Source organism: Solanum dulcamara, chromosome 7 (assembly GCF_947179165.1).
Source record: "Solanum dulcamara chromosome 7, daSolDulc1.2, whole genome shotgun sequence".
Lineage (NCBI taxonomy): Eukaryota > Viridiplantae > Streptophyta > Magnoliopsida > Solanales > Solanaceae > Solanum > Solanum dulcamara.
Genome location: NC_077243.1, coordinates 27,924,805 through 27,942,620, shown reverse-complemented (window position 1 = coordinate 27,942,620; position 17,816 = coordinate 27,924,805). Strand labels below are relative to the sequence as shown.

The following is a 17,816-nucleotide window of genomic DNA, read 5'->3' as shown; positions in this document are numbered from 1 at the left end:
TTAATGAGAAGTTTTTATAGTCACACAGATCTTATATCATGTTTATAACTGCCATAAGTTCTAAAAGTTTTCATTTCTTTCTTAAACATCGTGCTGAGCCAAACTGACAAACAAATTGGAACGGAGTGCGTAGTCATTTCACCTTTGATAATATCCTATCTGGTGCAATCAAATAAGCCATAATTGTGTATGGACATACATACTAAAAATAGCAGGTTTCCAATTTTTTACTCCAAAACTCATTGGGGTTCAGTTCCCCCAAAAATGAACTGAACTTGCTTGATTCACTACTAGTGTTCTCATTATACGAAAACAACAACATACCCAGTGTAATTCCACAAGTGGGGTCTGGGGATGGTAGTGCGTACGAAGCCTTACCCCTACCTTGTGAAGGTAGAATTGGTGTATCCAATGGACACTCGGCCTAAGTAATGCATATCCCCTGCTCTTGTTATTCTCTTTAAAAAAGTCACCAAAAGTGGAAGCAGATATGGTCAGGATTAGACATGGGCTGCCATGCCCCTCCCCTGATATTGCAGAAAAAAGTTGCAGAATTGGATAAGCTTTATTTATTTCAGCAAAGGCCTTTTTGCCACTTATCTTATCACCATCTCATTCAAGAGGGGAAGATCAGTAATTTGAGTCAAACCAGAGAAAATACTTACAATCATGACTGCTTTTGCCATAACTTCATTTACACACACACCTTACACCTCCCATAACTTGAAGAAGAAACAATGGTCTCGTCAAGCCAAGTCGATGAAGATTACAAACGTTATGACTCCAAAAGTTGAAGGACAAGCACACTTGAATGTTGTTGAAATCAAAGACAGATCTGATTTGCTGATTGATGATAATGCAAAGACCACAAGGAATGATGATGAAGCTACTACAGGTTCATTAGAGTCTCAAGAGCTAATAAGGTTTTCGGACAAGCGATGGAAGAATGGGACATGGGATCTCAATATGTTTGTCAAAAATGGCAAAATGGATTGGGATGCTGTCATAGTAGCAGGTAAACAAAGAACTAAAGCACCGCGATTTTTTCACTGAATTAATTTATTCATTAATTAATTATGTACGCTGCAGAAGCAAAGAGGAGGAAATTTCTTGAACTGTTTCCAGAAGCAGCAACAAATCAAGAACCTGTGGTGTTTAGAAGTTCAATCATACCATGGTGGGCATGGATGATGCATTCTCACCTCCCTGAAGCTGAGCTGCTAAATGGTTTGTATTTATAATCTTATGAAATCTTAAAAATTTATCTAGCAAAAGTACACTTACTCCCTTTGATTCAATTTATATGACATAGTTTGATTCAGTACGAAGTTGAGTAAAAAAAAAAGGAACTTTTGACCTTAAACGTTGTCATAACATGTGTGTTTCTATAAAAGTTTCTCATCATTAAACAGACTAATAAGGAAATAGTGTTACATAAACTGAGACAGTACTTATAGAGTGCGGTTATTAATTTTGCAGGAAGAGCTGCCATGGTGGGATTTTTCATGGCGTATCTAGTGGATGTTCTAACGGGGCTTGACGTAGTAGGTCAAATGGGAAATTTCTTGTGTAAAACTGCTCTGTTGGCAACAGTTGGAGGTGTAATTTTGTTTAGGAAAAGGACAGATTTTGATAACTTAAAGAAGCTGGCTGATGAAGCTACATTTTATGACAAGCAGTGGCAAGCATCATGGCAAGATAAACCTGATTCCAAGCAACAGAGAAAATGAATTTTTGGAAGATATTCTGATGGAGTCTGGCAAAATTTTAAATGAGATTAGGTCGTTTTGGAAGGATAATTGACTTCTTGTATTGTGTTTGTCACAGACCAAGACTGCCTAATTATATACCAGAAATATGTTATATTTGGACGATACATTTAAATATTGGAATAGTTTCAAAAATCTCTCTTTAGATTTGCCTTGATAATACTGATCTTCCTTCTAATTTGAAATATTACACTAAAAGGGGACAATTCGGTGCACTAAAACTCCCGCTATGTGCACAGTCCGAAGAAGGGCCCGACCACTATGAATTTGAAATATTACACTATTTCTCAATTTGTGGGTATTATCTTTGCACAGAGACCATGCTAATCTTTTCTGCATCGTTTCAATTTTATCGGATATCCCCGAAGGACCATTTGAAATATTACACTAGCCCTCCCTTATGGAGATATTTTTAGTACAAGACTGACTTAAACAATAAATTTTCTATGTTGTTACTACTTAATCTACTCTTTTGTGACATTAATAGCCCGCCCCTAAAATTAAAATCACTTGAATGTTTGAATTTAAATCTATTAAAGAAAAAAAAATTAGACAACCAGAGTCAACATTAGGATTTCAACTTTATGAATTTTAAATTTATAATATTAATTTTTAATGATAATAATTGAGTTCTTAATTTAATATTTATATATATATAATAAATTTATTAATATAAATACATTGTTTGAGCAAAATCTGCTGCATTTAGCCGAACACGCATGTGAACTACTAGTTCCGTCCCTACAGACAACAATAGAAACATCTAACCAAAAAATAAACTAATTGTGATGTAGTTGTTCTTAAAGTCGGAGATAAAAAAATATATGAAGAAACTAGAATAAATAAATGAAAGGAAAAATTTAAAATCATAAAACTTCTTTGAAAAATATTAGTTGATTTTTTTCCCACGAGACGCACAAAGAAAATCTAGGAGCTGAATGTCGGTACAATCATCTCTATGAGCAATATATGTGTGAAAGTGTCAATAGGTCGGTTCTTTGTTCACACGATTTCTACCAAAGTTATCAACCAAATTATTATTTATTGAGTTCTATGTTTTCTATATTAAAAATTGAATTATATTTTTCGCAATATCATGTCTTACATGGATAAATAAATATTATGCTCTAAAAATATTTACTAATGTCAATAATGTAATTTTTTATCATGCTAAACAAATAAATTGTTTGCAATTTTTTTTAGGTGAGATGCAATAGATAATAACATATTTGAGATATAATATTTATTTATATTATTTTTACTGATAAAATATTTATTTTAGTTTTGATTACTACTTTTTAAAATAATTTTAATTTTTTATGTATAATTTTTTATTAAGGGAAAATAGTAATTTTGGTCCTCAAGTTATTGTCTTATTACAGTTTTGGTCCTTGTATTATATAACTTAGCACATTTAACCTTCAATTAATTAAAATGTGTTACTTCTTTTAGGAGTGACCATCTAATCTACCATCAGGATCGTTTTTCTTTTATGATTGTCGAGGCCCTAATGTACGTACTTTAGTCTATTTTTTGCTTCTAATGTACTAATTGCATCTTCACTGCCATAATATATTACTTCATTTCATGGTGTTAATACCTAAAAGTTTGTCATTTGCTTCACAATTGGTTATGTATTCATTATTGGCTCATACTTCACCCTCGAAGATTAAAAAAATCAATTTAACACACATCTATTTAACAAATCACAATATGATAGTACATTCTTTTGCCTCTAACTCTTTGCTTGTATAGAGTCTGTTAAATACTATGCATTCCTAATAAAATCTTTTTAATCTCAGTTAACTATAAGGACTAAAATAACACAGTTTAATTAATTGAAGATCAAATAGACTAAGTGCCTGTTTGACTTAACTTTTTTGAATCAGCTTGTTATAAGATGAAAATAACTTATAAAAAACAATAAGTTAGGGTAGTTCAATTTTATTTGGGATAATTATTGTTATACCCCAAAAAAGAAAACTATTTATCATTGGATACCCATTACTTTTATATCCATATTTTTAACTATTTCACGCATTTGATATCATGAGAGTATATAATATACTCTGATGGTATCAAGCAATTTTGTAGAAACATTGTCTCTTCCTTCTTGATACCATCAGAGTATATTATACTCTCATGGTATCAAGAAGAATCTGTTTGATAAATTATTTGATATCATCAAAGTATAATATACTCTGATGGTATCAAAGAGGAATAAGAGAAGGGGCACTGACATAAATACACACTTGATACCATGAGAGTATATATATATACTCTGATGGTATCAAGAAGAAAGTGACAGTGCTTCAGCGAAACTGCTTGATACTATCAGAGTATATTATATTCTGATGATATTAAGAAGAAACTGTTTGATACCATCAGAGTATAATATACTCTGATGGTATCGAAGAGGAGCAGTGATGTTGACGTCAGCGTGACGTCATGCGCGAAATTAAAAAGAAAAAAGTAGGGTAACAGGGTAAATATTTTGGATTATGAGTCTATTAAGGGTAAATAGTTTTGGTTGAACCTAATTTGATCAAATAGTTTCACAATTGATCTATTAGGTGTAATTTTCTCTTTATTTTTTTTTGGCTTATAAGTTATTTTTAGTTTATAGGTTGCTGTAGATAAGCTAAGCCAAACATACTCAATTATTTTTTTGGACTTATTTTGTGCACAAAATGACTTTAAATTGATCCGTCAAACACTCAAAAAGCCGAAAACAGCTTATCAGCAACTTATAAGCCAATTCATACGGGCTCCAAGTCAGGTAAAAAAGGATCAAAGTTGCAATTAGACAATACCTTGATGACCAAAATTACTATTTTCCATTTTATTAAAATGACAATTTTGATTGTTCTACATATCACATTTTCTAGGATGAAAATAATAATTGGAATTATTACATCATGAAATACAAAAATGGCTAATCCCTGCACATCTTTCAAAAAAAGTCCCGAGATCAAACTCTTGTCTTTGTCTCTCAGATGCGGGAACCCTCATCGATCGCCTTCTCTGCAAAATGCGTCCTCTGTCCTCTTCTTCGTCGCCGATGTTACCTAACGACGCTACTGAAAGCGGTGACGCCGCCGAGCGCCGTCTTCGTGAGGCGGAGGAGCGCTTAAGAGAGGCAATTGAAGAGCTTCAGCGCCGGCAACGTCGTGCTCGGGGTATCTACCCGCCCTGTGACCATGCCGATGACTCCTGTGTTGCCAACGCAATTGGTAACGTTTGCCAAAGTTTTCTTCTCTCTTACGGTGTGCGCGTTGGCATCGGAATTCTCCTCCGAGCTTTTAAGCTCGCTCGACGCCAGTCCTATTCCTCTCTACTCGATCTCAAGGTTCCAAAATTCTGAAACTCGCCTATCTACTTGAGCATTTGTTAAATATGTACGTTAGATAAACTTATCATTAATTTGATTTATGATTTTTTAGTTTTGCCTTCTTTTCGCCTTTAGACTGATCTCAACTGGATTATATTTAGAAATGTTCCTGTCATCCGTTGGACAATGTATTTTAATAGACTAAAATATTTTGAACTGACAATTACTCCTTTAGTTTTACGGTTTCGTACTTTTGTTGAATGCTTGCCTTTGTTTGAACTAAAGCTTGTACCTGATATTATTTACTTATTTTCTGGTGATTCTGTTACACTTATTTTAGTTCCTGATATATCCACCTTGGGTTTGAGAAGATCATGATCTAGAATAAACTTTGTTATTAGAAAGATATTCATGTTGAAGTATGGTTTCAAGATCAGGATTCTCTTTTGTTGGAAATTGCTTCAGTTCTGATGAAACTGGTTTTAAGATTTGTATTTTATTTTTGAAATTGCTTAAGTTTTGATGAGACCAGGATGAAATAATTTTGCACTGATAGCGCAGGTTGGATCTTAGCCAAAATTCGTTGTTATACATGATATAGTTCATAGTAGCATCCCTGTAATTGGAAGAAAAGGGGCGATTTGGCCTAGAAGCATCCACGTCCTAGTTAGTTCTGTGTTCTAAATGATTTTTGTAGATTTCCTCACTTGAAGAATATTGATTCCAATTCTGGATAGATTGAATGGATATCAGTTCCTCGATATCTTCAGTGAGCCTTTGTTGATTGACTGATATGTTGATGGAATGGTTATCAATTCCGAGATAGGATATGCTGGTTCTTTTAGTACCCTGGAGTACCATAGTAATGGTGATCACACTCCAAGGGGTTTATGTTCTAGCAGTTATGTATTGTGTTTTCATGATTTCATCTGCTACTGGGACATGTGGGTTTACCAAAACACTTAGCCATAAGGATATTTAGTCAATCAAAGATTACTCAGCAAACGCTACTCGCTCTCCCTCTTTGTGTGCATGTGTGTTGCACGCTCTTGTGCACCAGGCATTTTGCCTGCATGAATGTATCTTAACACCATTTGAACAGTCAGCTCATGTCAAAAATTCGTACAAAAACTTTACGCATGTGTTACCTAGCCTCTCTCTCTCTCTCTCTCCCCATCTTTTTTTTTTTGGGATAAAAGTCTGCTCTTTCAGTAAGGACGGACCATGTGGGGTTTTCTCCCAAACACTTTGTAAAGTCAATTTTCCCTCTGTCCAACTGTTTTGTTCCTTTTACTTCTAGCTCAACGTCAATTAATTTACTCCTTAGTGGTGAAATATATTTGCTGATAGAGTACACAATTGTTTTAAGAAATGAACATATTGCAAGATGATTTAATCCTTCATGCTGCAGATTTTCTTAGTTCAGGGTGTATTTTTAAGAAATACTTAAATTACTGCAATTTGTAAGGAATGAAAGTTTGAAGGGGATGGAACTTTTGATCATTTAATGGTTTAAACTCCTTTCACTTGGTATTTTCTTCTAGATAAGTTTTCTTGGAGTTGCAAACTCGAGGAAGTTCAGTGAAATAATTTAGCAATTTCAACTTTTTTTTTTTTGGATGAAGTAATGTGCACCATAGAAAGGCATCAAGGAGATGCAAAGTTACAGGAGGCTAATTACAAAAGAACAAAAGAGTAGGAGAACATTGTCTGCCCCAAGTACAATGTCTCAATCAAGAACTAAAGTGCTAATATAATCAAAAAACTGTACTGAACTAGTTACTGCGGGACAAAATCGTCCAACAAAAGAGATGAACTAAACATTTAGCTTTGTGAGAATGGCTTGGAGTTGAGATGCCATCAAAACACCTTCTGTTTCTCTCATTCGAAAGGCTCCAAAATATAGCAGCAGGGATCATCAACCAGGTCTTCTTGATGGTCTTATCAACACTCCAACTACTCCAACTCGCATATGCCTTTCTCGGGTTTTGAGGCATTACCCATCTTAATCCAAAAATGCTGAAAAACAAGCTCCAAAGGCCAAAAGCTTCTGGACATGTAGGAAAAGGTGGTTGACTGTTTCCATCTGACAATTGCAAAGATAGCATCTGTTTACCAGTTGATATCCTTTTCTGTTTAGGTTATCTATAGTAAGGCTGGCATTATTGAGGGCTAACCAACTGAAACACATGATCTTAGTAGGTATTGTCCTCCAAATCAATTTCCAGGGCCATGAGTCAATAACCTGATATTGGTTTCCAAGCTGTCTATAACATTCTTTAATAGAGAAATTTCCTTTACTGCCCCAGCTCATTCTGTCTGGAATATGTTGGAAGCTTCCACCTTGGCTAGCAATTCCAGCAAGTCCTCTAACTCCCAGTCTTGAGGGTGATTTAGCAATTTCAACTGTAGCATAAAGGATGAATGGAGGTTATTCAGATCTTTGACACTATGCACAACCCTCAAATCCTCAGGGAAGAAACAACAGAGAATATAAAAGAAGATTTTCTGGAAGAGGATATTGCAATTTTAGAGTACATGTGTGCTGATTTCTGTCTGTTTATCTGTTCATCCGTCCTTGGTCTCATCTATGAATACATGGAAGAGTTCATTTTTTTTCTGCACTTTTTTGAATCCTTGTGTTTTTGCAGCAACTTGTGTCCGAAAAAGATTTAATTGTAAGAGAGGAAGCATGTCGAATTGGTTTGCTCTTTGGGGGATTTAGTGGTTCGTATCATGCTCTAAGATGCTTGCTAAGAAAGCTGAGAAGAAAAGAGACACCCTTAAATGCGTAAGTACAGAATGCTGATTTCTCAACTTAAAAGTTTTGACTTACTTTTCTGTGGTTTTGCTTTGAGAATCTTTTGATTGTTGATATCCTGTCCGATATATTTGACTTGGCTAAAGGGGATGATGGGGCAGAATTTTAGCAGGTTCAGTGGCAGGTCTGTCTATTTTAGCATTAGATGATTCCAACAGGCGGCGGACTCTTGCCTTGTATCTTCTGGCAAGGCTATCACAGGTACAACCATTCTTTGGCTATTCCCCTTCCCCACACCCCCGGGTGAAACTGAAAGAAAGAAAAAAAGAACAAAAGAACTACTGAAAAAAAGAACAAAGGAACTACAAAAAGAAAAAGAGGATAAAGATAAAAGCCGCTAGTACTAGATTTACCTGCTAAAAAAAAGTCACTAGTGCCAGTTATTACTTGAAGTTTTCCTTTTCTGTTTTTCTACTGGCTTGTATTCTGATGACTTTACAATTGTCAGTGTGCGTATAATTCTGCCAAATCCAAGAACCGGTTTCATCTCTGGGGAAGTCATTGGAGTCATGGGGATTCTTTACTCTTTGCATTGGCATGTGCCCAGGTAGTTCTCGTGTTGCTCAACCTTTTTGGCGAATGTTTAAGAGCCTTTCCTACACATGTTTTAATTCCTTTGTACTTATCCACAGTTTGGTGGTTGGGAATTAGGATATCATAAATGTTTAAATATCCAAGTTTAAACCCTAGGAGATTGAACTTCTTCTTCTGTTCTTTCTTCCTTTATCCTTTTTTTAATAATTCAAATGTGCAAGGGGATTGAACTTCGTACTAGATAACTTGTTCTCTTTTACATGTGGACAAAGTAGTTATAGATATAGCTTCGTTCTTAAAAAAACTGTTTGCAGGTTATGTATTCCTTCATAATGCGTCCTGAGAGCCTTCCAAAAGCATATAGAGATTTCATTCAGAAGACTGGGCCTGTTGCAGCACCAGTCTACAAAGCTGTTAAGGATTGCTGTAGAGGCTCTCCAGTTGATGTTGCTTCATTACACGCCTGTTTGACCAAAGCAAAGGTCTCTACTTCTATGAAGTTGGAAGAGTTTCCTTCTATTATCCCATGCTCTGTAATTCACCCTGGGACCAAATCTTGCTTAGTTCATGATGCTAATGCAGCGGCAGCTACTTTCCGGAAAACATTTCCTCTTTACTTCTCTTTGACTTTTGTGCCCTTTGTCGTTCTACGCTTGCAGAAGGTACACTTTATTAATATTGGTTTCTGTTACCTGTCTTTCTGCTTTGATTTCTCGTTAAGCTGTTTATGCTGGTACTTCTGTTAAACAAGATGAGATGATGGACAGACATGATTGGGTTTTCCTTGGTATATATAGGTTAGACTTTCTAGAGTTGAAATGCAGTTATATGAATAAATTGGAAATACAATGAATTAAGATACTAGGGGTGTAGAGTATGTTGTCGATTCTGTTATATTTGTCTTCTGTTGTTTGTTGTTTGAGTTGCCTGGACCCGATAGGAAGCAGTATTATGAGGACCATGTGATGGAATTTATGATGGTCTACACGTTAAGTTATGTAATTGTAACCTAGAGTAGTATAATTGCTACGTTAGTAATCAAGTTCCAAAAAATGCCCCCTGACAAATTTCTCGAGGTAATACTTTAAGGGATCGTTTGGTAGGAGGGATAAGAAATAATAATTCTGGGATAAATGCAGGAGTATTTTATCCTGCATTTGGGTAGGTGTATTAGTTATCCCACCATTTATACTATAATGATGGGATAAGTTATCCCATATATAGGGTGGGATAACTTATCCCATGAGATATCCCAATCCATGGGTAATGTTGTTTATCTTATCCCCATAACAAACAACCCCTAAAGTCTTATTTTGTCTTCCCACCCTCTTTCCAGGGAGAGAGACTGTTTTTTCTCAATCATTTCATTAGTGATTGATTAAAAACTTAGTTTAAGGGTTCAATGGAAAATAAAATTTATTTCATGGTGGAAGACGAATCCTTTGATATTACAGAAAGTTACTAAAGAACAGGGGTGTGGTATCAGGAATGAATTGTCGAATGCTTGCAAAATTTAATTTGAAGAATATATTAAGAAGTTGTTAGCCAAGTGATTTCTCTCTTTCAGGGGGGGGGGGGGGGGAGGGGGAACATAGTTTTAGTTTAGAGTACCTTATCTGCTTCTTACCATAATAATAATAATAATTATTATTTTATCATTATCTTATTCTTCAATTTTATTACTACTGTTGTTTCTTTTAATTTAGCTATCTTTACTATTTTTGTTGTCAATACTTTTCTTTTCTTTGATATTTCAGTTAGAATAGGAATGGTATATAAAATCCTACTTGGAAAAGGATTGTAATGTAGTGTCAATTAATAGGGTCTTAGTGTAATAATGTAGATACACAAATCATTAATATTTCTCTTATGATATCAGAGTCAGGTCGAGATCTTCCAAAATGACCTCCTTGTTGATTTTCCATAGATTGAGATATTCGTTTTTCTATGGCTTGAGATGTGAGAACAAAGGAGTCAAAATAATTCATGAATTGTAGGAACCGTACGACTAACTAAAATCTGATGACCCACTGAATCATCGTCAGTAGGAAATTCAGCACAGTAATTCAAGAGTTTGGCATGACTCGTATAGAGCTGATCACTCTGTGTTTTATTATTTATTTGGTGGTTTACGTTGATGATATCATTATCACCAACATTGGTCAAGATGAGATCAATAACTTGAAGCAACATCTCTTTCAACATTTCCAGACTATCTCGCCAGACTAAAGTATTTTCTAGGTATTAAGGTTGCTTAGTCTAGATTAGGTAATTTCTTAGTTCAAAAAAAAGTCTAGATTAGTTAATTTCTCAATGCAAGTATGCGTTAGACATTCTTGAGGAGACAAGAATGATGGGAAATAGACCCATTGGTACTCCTATGGATTCGAATGCTAAACTCCTGTCAGGCCACTTAGTGTACCTGAAAGTAGGGGTGTGTATCAGTCGGTTGTGTTCGGTTTTAAGTATTATCAGTTCAGTTTATCGATTTTCAATTTTTAAATATGCTAAGCCGATAACCAAACCAATAAGATATTTGTTATCGATTTTCAGTTTAACCAATAAGAAAATGCTTTCAAAACAAATATACGACTTCTCCAACAATTTGACGCGATATAGACATACAACGAAACAAGCAAATCAAACGTTCTTGTTGTGAATACTCGCAATTCACAACCCTATCCACCATCGCCTAAACTTTGTCATTGTCGTTGCAAACCGTTGCTGCCGCAAGGGTAACTACAGTGTGAACTATGAAGTAATGTGAACTGTGAATTGTGTAGGGTACTGATAATCTGATATAGTAATTATATTAATATATTTTGTTTGATACTTTGATATTTATGTATGAGTAAAAATTAAAATAGTAAATTATTATAGTCTTAATGGGTTATCTGTTTACCCAATAACCCAATATTAAAAATCAATACCGAACCGATAACCAATATTTTTTTTTATAAAACCATTTAATAACTGTTAACCCAATAACCCAATAGCAATAAATCAATAACACTTTTTTCGGTTCGGTTTATCGGTCGGTTCGATTTTTGCACACCCCTACCTAAAAGGTAATAGCATCTGGTCCGAAAGTTGAATTATCTTGCGGTAACTAGATCTGGCATCTCTTTTTCTATGAGTGTTGTAAGTCAGTTTATGACTTCCCCTTTGATAGTCATTGAGATGCAATTGTTCATATTCTGTGATATATAAAGTCAGCTCCAAATAAAAGACTACTCTTTGAGGATCGAGACCATGAGCGTAGCATTGGATATACAAATGCTGACTGGGCATGATCACCTTTTGATAGACGTTCTACATTTGGATATTGTATTTTAGTACAAGGTAATTTGGTGTCCTGGAAGAGTAAGAAACAGTGTGTAGTTGCTCGATCTAGTGCAGAAGCAGAATATTGAGCAATGATTATAGCAACTTGTGAGCTAGTTTGATCAAACAATTGCTGAGAGAGCTGAAATTTGGAGAAATCAGTCAGATCGAACCTGTGTATGATAATTAAGCGGTCCTTCATGTCACATAAATTGAGGACCAAGCATATTGAGATTGACCATCGCTTTGTTAGAGAAAAAAATATTCTCAGGAAATATTATTACAAAGTTTGTGAAATTGAGTGATTAACTTGTTGTATCTTCACCAAGTCCCTCATCAGTTCGTATCAATTACCTCTATAAAAAGCTCGATACAAATGACTTGTATGCACCCATTTGAGGGGGAGTGTTAGAACTGAAACAAGAACAGGAACAAGAATAATATGTAGAATCCTGCTTGGAAAAAGATTGTAATATAGTATCTATAAATAGGGTCTCTAGTGTAATAGTGTAGATACACAATTCAATAATAATTTTCTCTTATATTTCTCACAAATTTATCATAGTTTTTTACTCTTATATATCTCAAACCTGTTTTGGAAAGTGCTTTTCTTGAGTCAAGTGTCTACCGGAAACAACCTCTCTAACCCGCAGAGGTAGGGCAAGGTATGCGTATACCCCATCCTCCCCAGACCCCACATGTGGGATCTCAAATGAATCAACGATGGAATTAGGCCTAGGTGTATGAAAATTTCTTTCCATTTTGCCGGATTAAAAGAGCCATCAATCACTTTGATCTATTTCTTAGAAAAGAAATTGCGTAAATTATGATGTTGGCTGCCGAAGCATGTGGAAACAATGTTAGAAGATAGAAAACCAGAGATCATTTATCCAACTGCTACTGTGCTCAGAAATAGAATAACTATGGGAAGATTTGTCAGTATAGTGGCAACACAAGGAAAAAGAAGATCAGTCAATTATTCTGCCACAGATCACTTTAAATGTTGGAAGGAGGGATTTGACATCAAAATCAAAATATTCATTAATAGAAATGATCCAGCTACAAGAGACATTCAGATCCCTAAATTGAATCATTCTTATGCTGAATGTGTCAAGCAGTAGATGACAATCAGGGGAGGCATTCCCTCTTTCTATGCCGTCAAAGAACAATCGAGTATTAATCTTAGGGAGTTCCTCATCCCTAGAAAATGGTTTATTGAGGCTCCCCTTTTCTTTTTCTAATTTCTTCTTTCCGAATATGCGTTATTGGGAGATTTCTTAGTGATGTGGTCGAGGTGCCTACATGCTTGACGTTAGAAGATGGGTCTATAACATCTGAAAATTTGGTAATGGAGTGAAAGTGTATGAGATGAATGGATTTTGATTCCTTTATGAGTTCCCATCAAGAAAAAACGGTGGACCACATATGACAGGTGAATGGAGATGGAAACAGACAATTATGAAGTTCAATGGTGTTTCCCAACTGGAAGTTGTGCTCCGGCAAATTTGAATTTTGATTTAGCATTGATAAGACTCGTTTGACTTCCTCTTCATTTGTGGTCACATGAAGTTTTGAAGAGATCACGAGAGGTCTGTGGTGGTTGGATGGAGATGGAGGAAAAAAACTTTGAAAAACCTCCTGAGGTGGGCTCAAATAAAGGTCCTTGGGCAACCAGAGAAGATACCTGGAACCCTAGAAGTGGAAGGGTGGGGGGATTTCCTTACGTATGGTGTGAGTTCCCAGTGGCAGTGAGCTCCGATGGAATATCTGGTGAAGATGGAAGACCATCTAGACCTTATGTAGTAATTGAAGATAGAAGGTCTACTTTTGTAGGCAAGACTTAGACACGTGGGTGTGGCTGATGAAAATTCAAATTTGAACTGATGGAGAAAGGGGTGGAGTAGCACGTGCGAAGGAGATATTGAGAAGGGATGAAGTAACACCAGCGGAGCAGGCCAATGAATTGGGCCAACTTACTCTGAAGCCAACTCTGATATTGCTCAGGGCAGAAATAATAAAGTAACTGAGATTTCAGCAACTTTGATTAAGGATTGAGCCTGTTATTTCGATCCAGATATCTACGGCCAGAGAACCGACCTTTTTTGGTGGAATTGCAAGCCAATTTATTTCCCAATCCTCATTCTTTTCTCGACACTTCTATAGTGTCTTGATTTGACGAACAACTGCAAGCGCAAGAGAGCAACCATTTATTTTTGTGGGAAGAAATTAGAGAGCAACCATTTATTTTTGCATTGTGTAATGATTTATGAGCTGTGGCAACTACTTTTAACATGAAAGAAATCGAATGGATCATGCCAAAGCTTCCTGGAACATGGGAGCAAAAGTGAGACAGAAGAAATGGTGGAAGACAATTCCTGAATGTATTTGGTGGTCTATATAGAAGGAACCGAATGGAAGATATTTTGGAGAAAGAATTAGCTCTATTCAAAAGATCACGATGAGCTGTCTATTTTATTCCACTTTTGGTGTAAGGAACTTTTAGAAGAAGCAGACTCACTGTTAGACATTATATAACCCTTATAAGAAAGGACTCACTTTTGTTTTGTGTTTTGAACTGTTATATGGCTCCCAGCACAGACTTTGTGCTGATGATATGTTATACTGTTACCTTTCTTTAAAAAACAAAAATTGAGTTGCTACTAAAGTAATTCTTTTCAAAACTCTTGCTGATCACAGTTTCAAAATAAAACTCTTGCTGATCTTATGTAAATCTTATCCCAGTTTATGGATGCTCCTACACGCACCTGTTGGTATGCTCTTACAGGGGCTGTTCGCTCGACAACCTTCTTGTCCGCTTTTGTTGGAATCTTTCAGGTAGTTTATGTTCTTGATGCCTCATACATATGGGAGTCGCTAGGCTCTTTTTTTGATGCTGCTGGTTGACTTGCTTAGCTTTACTGATTAACTTTTCTATCTCAATAAAAGGCTGTCATATGTTGCCACCGGAAGGTGGCATCAAAGGACCATAAGCTTTTATATTGGGTAGCTGGGGCTCTCTCAGGCCTCTCTGTGTTGCTGGAGAAGAAAGCTAGACGTGGAGAACTTGCCCTGTATGTTCTTCCTCGAGCTGCAGATTCTTTGTGGTATATATTGGTGAATCGTCATTTGCTTCCGGATATCAAGAATGCAGAGGTATCTTGTCTCACTTTTCATGCAATTTGGTGTGTTTACGCTGTCAACCACTCACAAAGTTTCATCCTACAATTTATGAGTACTTAATGTCTACTTGTGTAATTAAAGCATATCGTGGATAAACATTGAAAGAATTAACTATTTACGGGAAGTTTGTTCTGGAAATATTGGGTCTCTTAAAGTACAGGGGTGATTAATTCCGAAATCATGAAGTGAAACTTATCCAAGCAAATATGCCATTTCTGATTGTTTTACAGGTGCCCTTGTTTTGTGCCTGTATGGGTGGTATTATGTACTACCTGGAGCATGAACCAGACACCATGGCTCCCTTCCTCAGAGGCCTGATCCGCCGCTTCCTTGCTAGCCGAATCAGCAATCCTACTCCTCCATCAAATAGAAATGCCTCCTATACGTATCTACACACTCTTGATGCCATGAAGGAGCCAAAAATGCCAGAAATCCGCGAGACTGAAACTTTAACTGCAGAGAAATACAACCTTGAATCAATACCAGGACTTTGAGCAACTTTTTGACGCTCAGGCCATGTTTTTTCCTATTCATTATACCATTTCATATTGGTTGTTAGGCAGCTATTCCATACTCATTTTGATCAAACTAGAACTCTTATCAAAGCTTGAATTACATAATTGATTCATGGCATAATGTTCTCATTGTATGTAGGTGAAAGCCAGTAGTTCTGGTGAGATAAAAATCTAACCAGATCTTGTAAATAAATGTGGCTTGTTTAGTTTTTGCTTAAAACTGTCAGAGATGGTGTTGTCAGTCCTAACTGTTGAAGTTGAAAGGACTTTTTTTTTTGGGTACAAGTTGATATACGTTAATACTATATCATAATTGATCCATTTTGTTTGACCCTCCTGAGAATCAGTGTCCATCATGGCGGTTTACTATGCGGAGTCAGTTGTGCTGCTGTATCTCAGCCAAGTCATCACACCATTATTATGATTACACTGGTGTTCCTGGACCATTTATTTTCGTTTTTGTTATTTCTCCTGCAATAATCAAGCTGCCTGGGCAAGGGATGTCTGAAAGGAGCTGAGGCAAAAAATATGTTGGGACCTCCCTTGATTAGATGCCCAAATATTGGTTGGGGGGAGTGGGGTGGGGTGATAATGGATTCAGCTGGAACAATTTGCATAGGACGGTAGTGGGCCTCAGATTTCCTGGGAATTGGCCACCTCTTGGCATTCTTGCCATTCCAAATCACATGAGAGTGTTAAAGAGGAGAAAGCAAGAAAAGGGCGAAGGTTTAGGTGCAAAGCTTTGGGCACCAAGGTGTGGCCTAGTGATTAATGAAGTAGTTGAGAGTTACGAGGTTTTAGGTTCAAAATCCCTAGTGAAGACAAAAAAACACTAGGTGTTTCTTCCATCTGTCTTACCTTTGGTGGACAGAATTACTTGGTATCTATTGCTGGAGGAAGGTGATAGATATTTTGTGAATTTAATCGAGGTACACAAAAACTAGCTCGGAAATCATAGTTAAAAAAAAAAAAGGTGCAAAGCTTTGGTGGAACTAAAGAGTTGGAAATACACTTTGGAGTAGTTACACGAAGGCAAAGTATGGCAAAGGCGACCATCCAACAAGGGCCAAGTACTGGGTTGATAATTCTTCAACTTGGAAGAGAATGGTTGAAGCTTGAAAATGGTCCATTAGCAATGTTAATGTCAAGTGAAGAGGAAGAAAAAAAGAAAGTTTGAGACTGTTAGCAACAATGGTTTTGAATAGAAACGAAAAGGAAGGAGGGCATCATCAATACCCATATGCACCAATGTTATAAGAATCAGATAGTCCCATTTAAAAAACAAACTTATTCCACAAGTGTAAATTCAGCATGGAAAGTGATTAGAAGTAAAGAAGAGGCTTTTTGCTTATAAAGATGTGTTTCTTAATGGCTTGGTAGCTGTTGAAGACTTGAATGACACCTTCTACTCATTTCTCTCGGCTTACAATGGTGGAGAAGACCAGCAACTATCCTAATGAAGATGGTGTATACAATGCCTCATACCTTCTTTTATGTGCTAGCAGCCATGGAAAACAACTTGAACGATGGAGTGTTGATGAGCTCTACATCAGTTGAACATGGTATTTTAAACTAATTCAAACTCTTAGTTGGCCAAAAATATAATCATTGATCACTGTAGCTGGAATTGAGGATTGGTGTAGGTAGACACACACCCTATATATTAGAGTTTGGTAGAAGGCATTTATGCCTCATTTAAGGTTTATCAGAAGGCTGGCCCTTTAACAAAGCTTACTATAAATAGCTTTATGGTTTGATGGAATAAATATCTACTGGTAGATTTTGCCAGTGTGTTTAAAAAAGAAAAAAAAGGAAGAGAAAGGTAAAGTGGTGAACTTGTCAATACTAATTAGGTGAGTGACTGAAAAACCTATTACTACTACTTAGGTAAGTAATTGAGAGAAAATATTAGGTTAGTCAAGAAGGTAATAGGAGTAACTCACATGTCTCTTTCCTTCAAGAATCAGAGTCTTCATAAGTGTTTTACACGAGGTGTGAGTATTACAATTCAGTGACAGATCTAGGATTTTTACTTAAAGGGCTCGAAAAATAAAAATATAATATTTAGAATTTAAACTTGGAACCTCAAGATATATTTTGAATCCTAAACTACTAAGCCTACCTCGTGTTGTGTTTAGGGGATTAAAATCTACATATATGCATTGAATAAAAAATTACCATAAAAATATAATATATTTTTTTACCGAGAGATTCAGGTGAACACCCTCTCGACCCCTTTGATCCGCCCCTATGACAGTGCGTGTACGCTCTCGTGAAAATTGGCCACCTATTCGTATTTTCTAGTGACTTAAAGATAATAATGTTAAAAATAAGGATTATCT

At 36.0% G+C, this 17,816-nt stretch overlaps 1 protein-coding gene, 1 non-coding gene and 1 pseudogene across 2 annotated transcripts; 2 read left to right on the top strand and 1 right to left on the bottom strand.

Annotated features, from left to right (window-relative positions):
• Nucleotides 1–70: 70 nt before the first annotated feature.
• Nucleotides 71–1,907, top strand: LOC129895556 (light-harvesting complex-like protein 3 isotype 2, chloroplastic; annotated as a pseudogene).
• Nucleotides 1,908–2,038: 131 nt separating this feature from the next.
• LOC129898065 (U6 spliceosomal RNA) lies at nt 2,039–2,140 on the bottom strand. The gene has a single exon (XR_008768983.1). It is a non-coding gene; the product is annotated as a U6 spliceosomal RNA (small nuclear RNA).
• Nucleotides 2,141–4,692: 2,552 nt separating this feature from the next.
• LOC129895548 (uncharacterized) lies at nt 4,693–15,795 on the top strand. The gene is made up of 8 exons (XM_055971273.1): nt 4,693–5,118; nt 7,752–7,891; nt 8,023–8,122; nt 8,370–8,468; nt 8,770–9,117; nt 14,522–14,614; nt 14,726–14,932; nt 15,190–15,795. The coding sequence occupies exons 1-8, from the start codon at nt 4,801–4,803 to the stop codon at nt 15,451–15,453; spliced, it is 1,569 nt and encodes a 522-aa protein (XP_055827248.1). The 5' UTR covers nt 4,693–4,800; the 3' UTR covers nt 15,454–15,795.
• The last annotated feature ends 2,021 nt before the right edge of the window (nt 15,796–17,816 follow it).

Bases quoted from the DNA above. Each gene is read 5' to 3' on its own strand.
- LOC129895548 (XM_055971273.1), top strand. From the start codon at position 4,801: ATGCGTCCTCTGTCCTCTTCTTCGTCGCCGATGTTACCTAACGACGCT. The intron at 8,123-8,369 runs GTACAACCATTC...TACAATTGTCAG, and splicing joins TTCTGGCAAGGCTATCACAG to TGTGCGTATAATTCTGCCAA. The intron at 9,118-14,521 runs GTACACTTTATT...ATCTTATCCCAG, and splicing joins TCGTTCTACGCTTGCAGAAG to TTTATGGATGCTCCTACACG.